Genomic DNA, 14,078 nt, shown 5'->3' with positions numbered 1-14,078 from the left:
GAATCCTGGAACTGGCCTGGGGATTTAGCAGGTCAGCAATTACCTGTGTCAGAGGAGCCAGGGAAACCAAACAGTGCCAACCCTGGGAAAAGACTGGAGAGTTCTCAATGGAGCTGCACTTTTCCCTGGGGCCCCCTGCTTACATCAGCTGCTTCAGGAAGAGGCAGCCAACTTTATCCTAAGACGGTGGTGAAACCCTGCAGCAGGCTGCTTTTTCTCTACATTTAACAGCAACAGCCTCTTCCTCTCTTCACTGAGCTTCTCTCAGATATAACAGGAAGATAGGGTCTGCTTCTGCTCCACGCCCCAGAGATCTGTTGAAATGTCCAGGCTTGGGGCTTTGGTAGTCTGAATATTTGGTTTTAAGAGACAGACTATATCTTCGAGTTCAGTTCACCTTCTGCCCTGGACTGTGCCTCATCCCACTTTAGATCTTGGCCCTAACTCACTGGGTCTCTGTATGTTTTTGTTCCAGCACACAGGCTTATTTTTAACTGCTCAGGGAAGAACCGCCAAGGCCACTGCCCTTGCCTGCTGAGAGCCCTGGCTGTGGAGTGAAAGCTAGGCCACCAGTGGATGGAGCATGACATCACACATTGCAAAGGAGGCCCTGGACAGCGACGCTTTCTTATTGCTGGTCTACAAATCTATTATAAATTCTCTCTCATCTCAACTGCACCAGAGAAGCTCAACATTTAAAGAAATCTTTGGTGGGATCCCTTCATAAAATAATGAGTCTTGTTAACACTGTGCTTTGGAAAAGCAAAATCTAGTGCTATTATTTCACTTGGAAATTTGTATGTGTACTTATTAGGGTTTCTTAAGGGAGGGATTGATTCCCTCTATTTAGGACCAATAAGAACCTTCCACACAGAGACTTCAAGTCTCACATTTTTATGCCTTAATTTGGTTTCTGATTAGAATTTTATTTGGTTAATTTCATAAGCCATTTTACCTCTTTGGTTTTGGGAAAATGATAGTTGTATTACTCTTTAAGATGTGGTAAGATTTGGGGCACATTCTTTCAAGGGAGCAACACTGAGCTTCCTCTGCTGTCTCAGAAACTGGTTGAGGCATGAAGCTGGAGCAGGGGTTGTGGGAGCATGATTTCAGAAAAGAGTGCTGGGTCAGGTGGCAGGGTGGCAGCAAACACAAATGACCTGCTAGGAAGACCCAGTGAGAACAAAAGTGTCTTGGGGCAGACCCTGGGAAGTAAGTTCATTTTGGTATGTGCCACGAACTGATCAGTAGTGTCTCTGAAATGGACTCAAACTCTAGGGTAATTTCCCATTGTCCTAAGCTCTGGAGGAGCATTAAACAAGCCAGCCCAGTGGGTAAAGAGAGATGCTTGAATCAGACCACTTGGCTCCAAATCTGGGCCCTGTGGACGGCTGTAAAGTGGATGGAGTCACTTACCTGGGGAGGAACACGTCCATCCTAGTTCTTTTCAGCCTGGTGGTCCAGAGGTGGATGACTCTGGCTGTGAGGTGTGGTTCAATGTAGCCCAAGGGGGCACCTCTGTCGCGGGGCAGCACGAGGAATAGACTTGCTGTGCTTCCCAGGTAAGGTAGCTCCAGGACCCCCACCTGATGGCCTGCAGTGTCCTGGAACTGGCCTGGGGATTCAGTGGATAACGAATTAGCTCTGTCCTAGGAGCCAGGGGGACCAAATAGTGCCACACCATTGGAAGAGGCAGGTTTACAGGACTGTAAATAATAAAATAGAAGATCTTCTTGCTCTCAGGGAGCAGCATGAGGCTGACGACTGTTGAGTGACGTGGTCCCTTCACTGATCCTAAGGCACAAGGGCCCAAGTCATAAGGCCTGCAGTGGCTGGGCTGGATGATGATGATGGCATAGGGTAGAACCATATACCCTGACTTAAAGGGGAAGCCCATTAAATCCTGGCCTGGGGACCCAGGCCTTTTGTGCCAGATCTCCCTATCTTTCAATTAAAACTCTTAAGTCCAAATTTCCTGTGAGATTTCCCAACCTTTAAAGCACGACACAGACCAAAATAAAAACCATGAGTCCAGTCTAGATTTGACCTGGAGACGGACCAATTGTAACCTGTGAACTAAACAAACAGGTCTCAGGAAGGGCAGCTGGGAGCCCATGGACAATGAATGTGGCTGGCTGAGGACAAGTCTAGGCTGCCAAGCAGAGCATAATTTCAAAAAAGTGTGATGGGTCAGGTGGCAGGTGGCAGCAGACACAGATGACCTGGCAGGAAGACCCAGCAAGAGTTGCTAGTGAACAAACAACCAGTGACTGGGCCCAGTGACAAGAAAAAGATAGTGAGTCATGTAGGCAATCCAGGGGGCAGTGAGCCTCAGGTGGACCCCAGCCCAGATCCCTTCCTTGGGAGGATTTCAAGACCAAGGCCTTGGCATGTGTCGGGAAACAGCAGAGTTGGCTGCCGGTGAAGGCAGAATCTTAGGCTCAGTAGGAAGAGACGGGGACACAGTTCCTAGTGCATATTTCAGCTATTCTGTGGTTACTTATTCACTGTCCTTTGTGTGCCAGCCACCATGCTCTGCACCCTGGGTGTGCTGGGAAGAACAAAAGCCACCTAGAGCCTGCCTGTCATCACACAGCCAACAGTCAAAACACCCAGCACACTGACAATAGCAATGATAAAATGATAAAAATAAAAACCATAATAAATTGTTCTTGCACATTTGTTTATCCAGTAGACATCCTTCTCCTCTTACTCTACCTCCACAAGCAATTATTGGTTGATTAAACAGATAAGTGCCTTTACTGAGCACTCACATGTGCCTGGATGGAAACAAAGCAGGACTACTTGCTAGCTTTCTAAATGCCAAAGTTCCAAAGATGCTGATTGAAATCTCACTGGCTTTTCCCTGAATAAGAACATAATGAGACTCAGAGGCTGCAGGAGGCTAAGCCTTCAGCAAGAATGAGGCTTGAGACATGGCTTCGGAGAAGTGTGTAGCAAGAAGTGGGGCCTGTTCTCCTCTGCGGTGCAGGGCCTGCTGAGTCCACCACCCACAGCAGGCTGCTGGGATGGGGACCTCCAGGCATGCACCAGCATTGGGCAAATCCCGCCCGCCGCACCTCTATCTCACCAAGATGAGTGACCATCAGGCAGGTGGGTACACAGAACCATGGCATTTCAGGAGCAGTGGCTGCCAAGCAGAGCCTCCTCTGGGAGGCTTTGGAGAGCATTTTAGTCTCAATCTTCCTCCTTGTTCAGCACCCATTTTATCAGAGTTCCTGCCAGGGCAGGCGGTTTAGTTCAAACATTTTTGATTTCACATTAACTCTATTCTTAGTAAGTGCAGAAGGAAATGTCAAGCATGAAATTGGGTTGTGCTCCACATCTGTGTCCACACTGTCTTGTCAGCACACACAGTACACAGACCCCTTTCTCTAAGTCTTTTGCCACCTGGGCTTTCCTTTGGCCAAAGCCGTGGCCCTGACAATGGACTCACATGGAGACACATCTCAATCCTGATCCTTTGGGAGCAGAGGCCTGACCTTCCCTCTCCTGCCCACAGGGCCCCGGGATTCCTCCCACTTCAGACAGCTTAGGGGAAGGGGCTTACCATAGTTGACCTCAGCCATTTGGTGCATCATGGGGACCTGGAAGATGCGGCCACGAGCACAGGTGAAAGGCAGGGGCTGTGAATTGGTGGAGGAGAATCTCCTCCTCCACGTGCTTTGGAAGGTCATGGTGCTCACCAGTGCGAGCTGAGCAGATGCTGCGTTGATCTGCTCCCACGGCAGGCCACCTGGGCTCTTACCTGTAAGCAGGTAAGATTGAACTGAACACAATATTATGTGTAGAGAAGGAGTGCAGAGTTAAAACAAACAAACAAGATCTTTTTTGATGTAGTATTCTCCATCTCTCTCTCCCCCCTCATGTTTCCCAGTGTCTTTTTGGTTTACTAAAAATGTTTTAATTCCCTGTCTCAGCTGCTCATACTGCCAGGGGATCTGAGGTCACACTAGCTGCTCTCAGCTTGGGCGGTGGGAATAGAAAGTGAGAACTCAGAAGTGAGTCTGAGTCCCTGACACCTGCCCACGGGCTCTGGGGGTCAGTGAGGCATTTCCAAAGATGGGCTGCAGCCTACTTGTTCATATCCATTAATGGTGAAATATGTACACACTTCTAAAGAGCTGCTGCTGAAGACCATGCCTTTGTTCTTCCCTGAGCATTTTGGGGGGCTCCCTCTGGTTCTGTCTAAAGCCATTCTTTTTCTAGACAGACCCCTGAGGAACTAGGTGTAGTGTCAGGGAGGTGCCACACTGTGTCACCCCTAGATCTCCACTGACCATTGCTGAGCTGTATCCCCTTCTGAGACAGCAATGTCCAGAGAATTGTCTCTGGAGGGCTGAAGTTAAAATTTCATGCATTACCAGAAAGAGGACAGGCAGACTACCCCTACAGGGACAGTTTTTTTGTCCTGGCCCTTTATTTGTTTAATAAACATATTCTTTGCACTGGGCTTTGTTCTAAATATTGGAACAAATTCTCACTGACTCATCCCTGTTATTCCTTACTTCACAGATCTTGGAGAAGTTGGCCAATGCCATATACTTGTGATGTGCAAAGCCACCATCCTCCAGTTACCCGAGAAACCTTGAATTCAGACTAGATGGGCCTGGCTTCAGGCTCTGCCCTTGGGATGGCTACACTAATGGCCACCCTTTCTTCGAGGACAAATTTGTCCAGGAATTGAGAAAGCAGCTAGTGTGGCTTTTGCAGGGGGCAAGGGTGGGGGTGTCCTGGCAGCACAAGGAGGTGAGAGGGAATTAAACCTTTTAAAGTAAATTGACCAGATGTCATGAAACATTGGAGAAAATTGAGGAAGAATTGCAAATACATCAGTTCAATGAGTATATATTCTATCACTTCCTATTCTATTTAAAAAATTTTTTTGTAGTTATAGATGGACAGAATACCTTTACTTTATTTGTTTATTTTTATGAGGCGTTGAGGATCGAACCCAGTGCCTCACACATACTAGGCAAGTGCTCTGCCACTGAGCTACAGCCCCAGTCCCCTATTCTTTTTAAACAACTTTGGGTATTGAACGTTCTCTACATTTCTGGGTAACATGAGTAATTGCCAAGGATGCTAGAGTCCCACACTCTGTGTTAGAATCCTGGCTTTGTGGACCCTGGGCAGACAGGGGGCTCCAGCCTCAGTGCCTCAATTCCTCCATTTTTAAAATGGTAACAGTACTACCACCTCCCTCCTAGGACTGAAGTGAAACTAAACTCAGATAATGAATTTCCTTCTGTCTTTGTTTTCTTTTTTTGGTACTAGGGATTGAACTCAGGGGCACCACACCACTGAGCCCCATCTTCAGCCCTATTTTGTATTTTGTTTAGAGTCAGGGTCTCACTGAGTTGTTTAGTGTCTCGCTATTGCTGAGGCTGGCTTTGAACTCAGGGTCCTCCTGTCTCAGCCTTAGGAATTACTGGGATTACAGGCGTGAGCCACAGCGCGCAGCTGAGAAAATGAATTTGGAACAGTGCTAAATAAATAAATTAAGTGCTCAGTAAATATTAATGTTTTTCAATAAAAATTACAATGGCAGGGTGGCAGGTGCCAGACCTCTCTGAATCATCCCTCATTGCTGGACAGTTAGGTTATAAATATATTTTTCTTCAATGAAACTGAGCTAAACATCTTATTGCATACAACTTTTTCTTCTTTTGAATTATTTCCATATCCTAAATTCCCAAGAAACAATTTTTCAGCCCCTCTGACATTTTATTCTCACAGGGGGTTAACTGTAGATGAGCACAGAGCTCAGTGGAAACTTACCCTGCGGAACAATGACATGGGAAAAGCCTATAAGGTGTGTCAGAGGTAGAGACTCTGAGGAACACTTTTCTGAGGAACATGTGTATTCATGTGTGTGTGTGTGTGTGTGTGTGTGTGTGTGTGTGCATGTGGTGGGGGGTGAGTGGGGTGGGGACAAGGACAAAGTCAGCTTCAGTTGTTTCACAGAGCATGTCATTCAAGGGTAGGATCTCCCAAGAAGACAACTTGCGCTGCAGTGGAGCGCAGACCACGCACCCACCACCATGGCTTCTGACAAGCGTTGGGTGATACTCTCTCTGTCTTTGCAGCCCTCACTTTAGCCTTGTGAAGGAGGATGGTTTTCTTTTACCTGTGATTGGTCTGGATGCCCCTTCCTTGGCCCAGATGGTAGTGCTGTTGGGCTCTCTGAGGTCAGCCGACTGCAGGCTGCTGTTGGCCCACCAGGAGACCTGCTCCACAAAGCAGGAGGACAGTGGCATTCCAGCTTGCACAAAAAGGGTGCAGGCCAGCTCCATCTCGGTGACGTGACTGGAGTTGCGCAGTGTGGCATAAACAGCGTGCAAGAAATCTCTCACCTTAGGGTCTGTGCAAAAGAAGTAAGGATAAGCAGTCAATGGGGACTGTGAGGAAGAAGTCAGCACAATGTCCGTCTGCGTGTTGCATGGAAACGGGACCTCAGCAACGCACTCTTATTTCATAAGGTGTATCCCTATGCATAGTCAATTTAGAAAAGTCAGAGCTAAGCCCACTCAGGAATCAGCCTAGCTGGCTGGGAAGAAACCCTGCTGGAGACACGGCTCAGTGGTAGAGCACTTGCCTAGTAGGCATGAAGCCTGGCTTTGATTCCTAGCCAAAAAAAAAAAGTAGAAGTTGGGAAGAAGCCATGCTAGATCTGAAGGAATCCAGCTGCAGTAGGGCACAGGGGTGCATGCCTGTAATCCCACTGACTTAGGAGGATGGCAAGTTCAACGCCAGCCTCGTCAACTTAGAGATACCCTATCTCAAAATGAAAAATAGAAAGGACTGGAGATGTGACTCAGTGGTAGAGCATCCCTGGGATCAATACCCAGAAAAAAAAAAAAAAGAAAGAAAGAAAAAGAAATCTGGCTGCAATGAAGTCAACTAAGATAAGGAGCTGTTTTTTCCTAAGATCCTGATTCAGGACTGTGGACAAGTGCTGGACTAGAGTGTCTAGAGCTGGGATAATGGAGGTCCAAAGTGCAGGGTGAAGGGCTTTCAAATATTTGCAAAGTCAAGAGCTTTATATGTAATGTCACAAGTAACAGTGATGGACAGTGGCCAGGATGTTGTGTTGTCAAGATACCTTTCCTGGGGCCTTATATGACAGCATGTCATAAACCCAAGCAGCCTCTTTTAGAACTATGCTTTCAATTTGAAAAATACAGAGGAAAGGTAAGAACATTTCCCATCCCCCATCTCCCTACAACTCAGCAGAAGGCTCGTATTATTGCATCAGTGAGAAGCTGCAAGATTGTTGAGGAAATAACCATGGAGAGAGTGAGTAACGAGCTTCCACCTCCTTGGATGGCAGCTAGATTTCTATTTCTATACTATTTACACGGGAGATTGCTGCCTTGTCTCCATAATCCATGGCAGATTTTATTTTCATGCTACTATTTACAAGCTGCAGCTTCTAGACTCCCAAGACATCCCATAAGCTGGTATTCTGGGGGTGAAGCTCTGTAGGCTGCCTGCAGGATACCTCCTTCCTGTTCTCCTCTGTGCCTCACCTCATTCTCAGGAACATCCCTGTAGCTGTCCCCAAATCCTCCCTGCAAGACATAATGCCCTGCCATGTCACATACTGAGATGCATCTCTCACTCAGCTTGGGGTCTGTCCACTCTGACATCTTTCAGGTTGCAGAGGCCAAACCAGGAGGCAGCAGAAGACCTCTAAATAGCCTGGCTCACATCCTTTGGGAGGGAGCACAGTACCCAGAATTCCCCCTGGTTATGGCCCCCTGGCTGCCAACTATAGTAGCGGACAGATGTTATTCATCTACACATCACTCACTACTTCTTAGAATCCTGCTTAGAATCTTAGAAACTGCTTCTTAGAATCCACAACTCTAAAAAGCTGACTTGATCACATGAATTTCAGCCTAACTTGAGTTCTTGCATTGTATCATAGTGAGAAAAGAAATGAAAGTCCTTACAGTCAGATTTTACCTTAGCCAGGGAGGTCATCTGTATTTCTGGGATCACATCTCTGCAGAATGTTGGCTGTCTGCAGAGGAGACATTTCACTAGTTTGTAGTGTAGAGTGACCTTAGGGGTGATCTGAGCTTTTTCTCTGTCCCCCTACCTTCTCTGGGCCAGGAACCAGTGTTCTTACAAATGAACAGAGCAGAGTAAACTGGCTTGCGGTTGATTTTAGCATGAAGTCTGATCTCCATCTGAGCCGGCCTGTCCTTGCCCATTTGCACACAGGAATATGCCTTGCCAGAAATGAAAACTACTCTAGGCTGACAGTGTCAACAGACAGTGTGCGAGTGCTCTGCGTTCCTGATCACATTCAGTTCTTCCAACAGCCCTGTGAATGAATGCCTATTGTGATCCCCATTTATAGATGAGGGAGTTGAGCCAGAGAAGTCCATTCTCTGGCTCAGTTTCATCAAAGTGGTCAATGTCCTGTTGCCCACAGGGCAAGGGGCCAGTGGGCTGTGGACCCTCTGCTTGGGTGGCTTTGTTCTCTTGGGGATGAAGGTGGGCTGTGGAGCAAGTAGCCTCCTGTTTTGCTGTATTTGCTGTATTCCAGATCCTTTTCTGTGATGGATCAGACGTAACTGATGTGAGAGTGAGAACCCGCTTCTCCCACAGCCCTTGAAGCAGAATCCTGTCGCTGCTGGCTTTCTCTCTGCCTTCCTCTGAAATAGAAAGCTGCCTTTCTTGCTGCAAGAGGGGACATAATCAGGTAGTTCTAAGAAAATGCTGAGGGAGGGAAGGAAGACAAAGAAAAGAAAGCCACACGGGCTGTGGGACACCAGGGGTAGAGTGAAGGAGGTGTGAAGGGCTTGAGGAGAGGGTCCCTGGGACAAGTACAGAGTGATGGAAAGTACCCGAAGAAAGTCAAAAATTCTGCTGCAAAACAGTCTTTCAGCTCATTTGAGAGACTGGCATGGAAAGTACCTTCCTTTTTAAAATAAATCTGCTGCATTAACCTTCTTAATTATGACACTGAATCTGGTGGGTCTTGACTTTGTAAGGTTAAGGTGTATAAAATTCTCAAAGTGCAAGAACTGCCTTTTGGATGCTAATATTTTAATTGCCAGAGAAGGAAAAGAGGGTTTTTAGAGAGCTCTCCAGTGAGTTGGGTTGGGCTGAGAGGATCATGATGATGCTTTGTCGAGAAACAGAGAAGGCAGGGTGCTTATATATTTATGCAACTTCCCCATGGCTTAGAGTAGAGCTGAGGGGTTATGAAAAGAACATAAGATTTGGAGTCAGAAAATATGGCATTTGAATTCTGGCTCTGGCACTTGCCCATTAGGTGAGCTGAGTTTTGCAAGTCATTCACTCGTATTTGTAAAAAAGGAATATGAATAGAGGCTTAATATTATATATGGTTTCTGTGAGGATCAAATGACATCATGATGATAAAAGTAACTCCATATGCATCATGAAACAGAATTCTTTCCAGGGACAGATCACCTTTCATCTCTGAGGCTTCTCTGTGTTTCTAGTCCTGTTCTTGTTCTTAATAGAAAACACTGAAGTGTTCTTTATTGATCTCTCTGGACAAGGAAGATCCCTAGAAGTCGGGACTCTGGGAAATGGCGTGCTTCACGGAGTGAAAACAAGGTGCTCTTTGGAGAAATCTCTGGGGCCTGTTCTGAATCTCACACTGTGCTTCAAGGCTCAGAGGCAGGAACCCTGGCAAAGCTCCTGGTGGTCACACAGCGTCCGGATACACAGGAAGGGGACAACACTGGTGTGTCACACTGCAGACTTGGACAGTTCTTTCTGTTGATTAAAAAGGCACCGTACCCCTGGCCCTGGGCATGTTTTGCTGCGGATTTTATACTGTGCTATTGGTCTTAAAGAAAAGACTGGGTGGGGGCAGGTAGTGGGCATTGGTGTTAGTTTTAAGTAGTACACACATGATTTTCAGAGCTATCCTGATGCAAACCAAAGCATAGAGATAGTCTATTAACCAGAACTCTGAAAATGGCACATTCTTGTTCACAACTGTTATAGCTCCATAAGATAAATAAAGCAGTTTATGATTAAGAAAATTAAGTGGAATTATTATTATTATTACTATTATTATTTAGTTGGGTGGGGTACTGGGGATTAAACCCGGGAGAGCTTTACCACTGAGCCACATCCCCAGCCCATTTTATTTTTTATTTAGAGACAGGGTCTCACTAAGTTGCTTAGAGCCTCGCTAAATTGCTGTAATCCTCCTGCCTCAGCTTCCCGAGCTGCTGGGATTACAAGCGTGTGCCACCATGCCCAGCAAATGGGGTCATTGTTCCACGGAGTTTGACTATTGCGCATTCTTGACATTTGGTGATTGTTGAATGAGCTGAAAGGACACCCTGATCATCCTCACATCTGGTTACCAGGTACTGACACTGTACCCAACAACCAGAGCCAATCACACTGTTTCCTTTCTCTGCAGGTTGCAGCAATTGCAACTGTCTTTCCCCCAATCCTGACTTCAGTGAGGCTCTATTTTAAGACTAAAATGCCTGCCCTATCTTTCACATTCCTCGTTATTTTTCATAACTCAGCTCAGATGTCTCATCTTCTGGGGAGCCTTCAGATCTGCCAGGGGAATAAATCATTCCCTTCCCTGTACTAACTTATCTCCCATAAATGCACCATGGTGCAGGGTTAGAGTGTATTGCTACTCTGAGCCTGAGCTGCCTGTGTTCAGGGTTTTCTGTACACATCTGGATGCCAAGACCCTCATGCTGTACCAGTACATGCAGTTGGTGCCCCACGGCCCTGGGTGACTTGCCTTGCACCAGATCTAATGGGGTTGAAGAATAAATCTGTGGATCTGTGCACTGCTGGGATATACTTATTGAGAACAATTAAGTTCAATAAACTATTTTCTGCTTCAGTATCCCCAGAGAGAACCCACATTTGTCTGTGGCCAGCATGGTCACCATCATTGTCTTGGAGCTTCGGAAGCTCAGTTGGAGCCTTAGGGCCTGACATGTTGGGTACTAACCTCTACTTGCTAACTCAGAATTCTATTTCAACGGAAGCTCTCACCAGGCTGTGTTGGTATTGGCTCTTGTGCTTTCTGGCAAATCAGTTTATACAGAGCTTGTCCCATCCTTCTTATTAAGATCTTATTCTGAGATAAAGAAGAAAAAGCCCGTGTGTGCTTAGCATGGAGATGGTGAGTGGGCATTGAGCTGGTCCCTGAGAAAAGTTCAGCTGAGGCTGAGCTACATTCAAGAAACTTGCTGCTGTTGGCAGAGATGCTCTAAGATACAGAATTCATAAAAATAAGCCAGCAGATTGAACACTGGCCAGAAGTCACAGATTCATGAAAAACATGGGCTTTGGAGCCAGAGAATCTGGGCTTGAATCCAACTCTGCCCCTTACTGGCTGTGTGACCTCTAGCAAGTTGCTTCCACTCTCTGTGCCTAGTTGCTCATTTCCAAAATAAGGATGATAATAAAGTCACCAACCTCCATGGGATTGTTGTGGTAATTATGTTTATAAGGTGCTTGCAACTCGGTCTGGCACTATAAAAGACCGTGTGAAACGAAACCAAATTATTACTGAGGAACATGATGCTAGAAGTGAGCTTTAAAAATCAAGGGTAACCGCCATTCCAAAGTCTGAATGCCTTCTGTTGCCTTCCTGCCCAGTGGTCATCTTTCTGCATGAGAGCACCACTGGGGGCTGAGCTCCTGCCTCCCTACCCCCTACCACCTGAGCAGTGAGCGAGAATGAGAAGAGTAGGCATGAGGAGTGAGAGGGTGAAGAAGCCTGCACGTGGGGGCCTCTTACCGTGCACGGTGTACCCCAGAGCGCCTGCCAGCTGCTGGCCAGTGTTCCCCTGGGCTCCAAACTGCAGGATCTCCAGCGGGAGGGACACGCCGGTGGGAGAGATGACAAAGTTTGTGCCGTTTCTACCTGCTGCTGCGCTCCGGTAGAGGCGAAGTGCAAACTCAGTCTTTAGCATCAGCAGACTTTGGGGGAGGTGGCTGTGCCCTCCAGGGAAGCAGAAGTGAAGGAGGAAGAGGGTGATGTGCAGGAGAGGCGACATGGAGACTGCTACTGCTGCTGCTGCTGCAGGTCCTATAATTCAGAGGGCAGAGAAGCGGATGCGGAGGGATGCTGGTGGTGCTGCCAGCGCATCCCACAGAGGACGCCGCTGCCCCGCTCTGATTGCTCGGTATTTAGTGGCTGGAAAAGGCCAGAACAGGGAGGTCTTCATCCAGCTGCTCTGGTCCCCCCGCTCACAGTCCCACCTGCCCCGGTGGCTTTACTGCACATTTTGTGTTAGCATTGGGAATATCCACACTTGCTGGGATGCTTTACAAAACCAAACCAAGGGTTGGAAGACCTGCTTCTGTCTTTGGCAAGACCTGAAGCAAACCATTACGTTGGGAAAAGAAATGTAAGAAGAACATCCTACTCTTTTCTTTTGTATTTAGCCAACTTATAGCTGTGCCATGTTTATCACAAATATTATGACGACTAATCATTATCATCATCATCATCATCATCGTCTACCATGCTAAAAAGGACTTTTTACATTCTCAGTTGTTCCAAAAATCTTACTTGGTAGCTGTTATCAGATTTCATCTCCAGGGATAGTGATTAAGGTTTAGAGAGCCCAGTGACTCATGTACATGGGGAAAGCAACAGGGCTATAACTTAAATCCTGTGCATTATACATGTGCATTAAGATACTGATATATGAGTTAATTGTGAACTAGAATGCCAGAATTCTTGTGATGTGAATGATTCTCATAAAAAAGAACACTTTCACAGAGAAGAGAATTAAACAAAGTAAACCTACGCCAGAACTGTACCCTCCCAGGGAAGGCAGAACATCCACAGGCTAGAAGTTCATGCCAGAAGAGCAAAGAAATGTTTTCAATGGCTATGCCACATGTCCAGCCAGCAGCAATTTTGGCTAAGTGGTCTAACTCTGAAATCACGTGGAACTTCCTGTAGAAGTTTGCAAGCAAGACTCTCAGTGTCCACATTAGATAATGACCCAAGGCAGAAAGCCTGTCTCTCGTTCTTCAGCTCTTTCTCCAGGTATCCAAGTGCAAATGCAGCACCAGATAGATGTCTTTGGTACCACAGAAGTGGGGATGTGCGTGTGTGTGCGCACGTCTGGGGGTAGAGGGTCCCAGCCCAGGGTCATTTGTGAAAGCTCAAGCCCCACTTCACAAGCCTTGCAGCTCCTATAACCTCCCACAGGAACACGCAGCTCCCAGCAAGTGGACCTGGACCTCGATGTCCCGGGCTCCCCATGACCCAAGCCCCGCCATAGTTCATCTGGGAGGAGTTGCTTACTCACGCACTCTTGGACCAAAGGGTTGCGCTTCCTTGGTTGGTTCTGTTCTTGTGGGTCTCCAGCGTTAATGTGCTCCCTTTTAAAAAAGTGGAGCAGAATCTGCTTTGAATCACAAGACAGCACAGGGAGGAAGCTGGCGACGGCCGTCTCTGCCGGCGATGTCTCTACCACTCGGTCCAAATTCCTAGAGGCTGGAGGTACTGTAGGGAGCCAGGAGAAGCAGCCCAACCCTGGCAGCAAAGCCCAGATCGGGAACAGAGTGGGACCCTGGGGACAGAGCCAGCCACACCCGTCAAGCCTTCTTAGGCTTGTGACCTGGTTGTACCAGCAAGGAACCCCTCATCCAGCCCTTTGTCACTTTGAGGAATTCCACTGATAACTCTGTAGGGCTTTTGCTGGGTACCAGGTACTTAGTGCTTCTCCCCCTCCTCCTGTGAAGAGAACAATAATTCAGTCTTTGGGCCTGACCTGAAACTTTGAGCAAATGGAATTCTGCGATAGACCAGGAAAACAAAGCAAGGTACGGCACACTCAGTTGGGAGCAGGATGTTTTGCCTTGTTTATTACTAATCAAAGGGAGTGCACTCATTTATGTATAAAAAGCAATATTTACAATCTTCTCAGATACAACAGCTAAAAAGCACAATGAATTCATTTGAGAGAATAGGACCTTATTGTCAGTGAATAAATGCACATTTTTGGAAAGTATGGAATTCTGCAATAGAGAAGGAGAACAAAATTTCTGTCAAAAGT

At 46.9% G+C, this 14,078-nt stretch overlaps 1 protein-coding gene and 1 pseudogene across 1 annotated transcript in view; one reads left to right on the top strand and one right to left on the bottom strand.

Annotated features, from left to right (window-relative positions):
• The window catches only part of Serpine3 (serpin family E member 3), a 29,239-nt gene extending 17,180 nt beyond the window's left edge, over nt 1-12,059 (bottom strand). Inside the window, exons 1-4 of the mRNA XM_027928778.3 lie at nt 11,801-12,059; nt 6,152-6,385; nt 3,572-3,769; nt 1,417-1,615 (exon numbers count right to left, since the gene is read on the bottom strand). Of these exons, the coding sequence (XP_027784579.2) occupies nt 1,417-1,615; nt 3,572-3,769; nt 6,152-6,385; nt 11,801-12,059 (890 nt within the window). The remainder of the gene's footprint in view (nt 1-1,416; nt 1,616-3,571; nt 3,770-6,151; nt 6,386-11,800) is intronic.
• The window catches only part of LOC114087289 (keratin, type II cytoskeletal 8-like), a 48,437-nt pseudogene continuing 46,416 nt past the window's right edge, over nt 12,058-14,078 (top strand).

Source organism: Marmota flaviventris, chromosome 4 (genome assembly GCF_047511675.1).
Source record: "Marmota flaviventris isolate mMarFla1 chromosome 4, mMarFla1.hap1, whole genome shotgun sequence".
NCBI lineage: Eukaryota > Metazoa > Chordata > Mammalia > Rodentia > Sciuridae > Marmota > Marmota flaviventris.
Note: the sequence above shows the minus strand (reverse complement) of the source record. Positions and strands in the feature narration are given on the sequence as shown.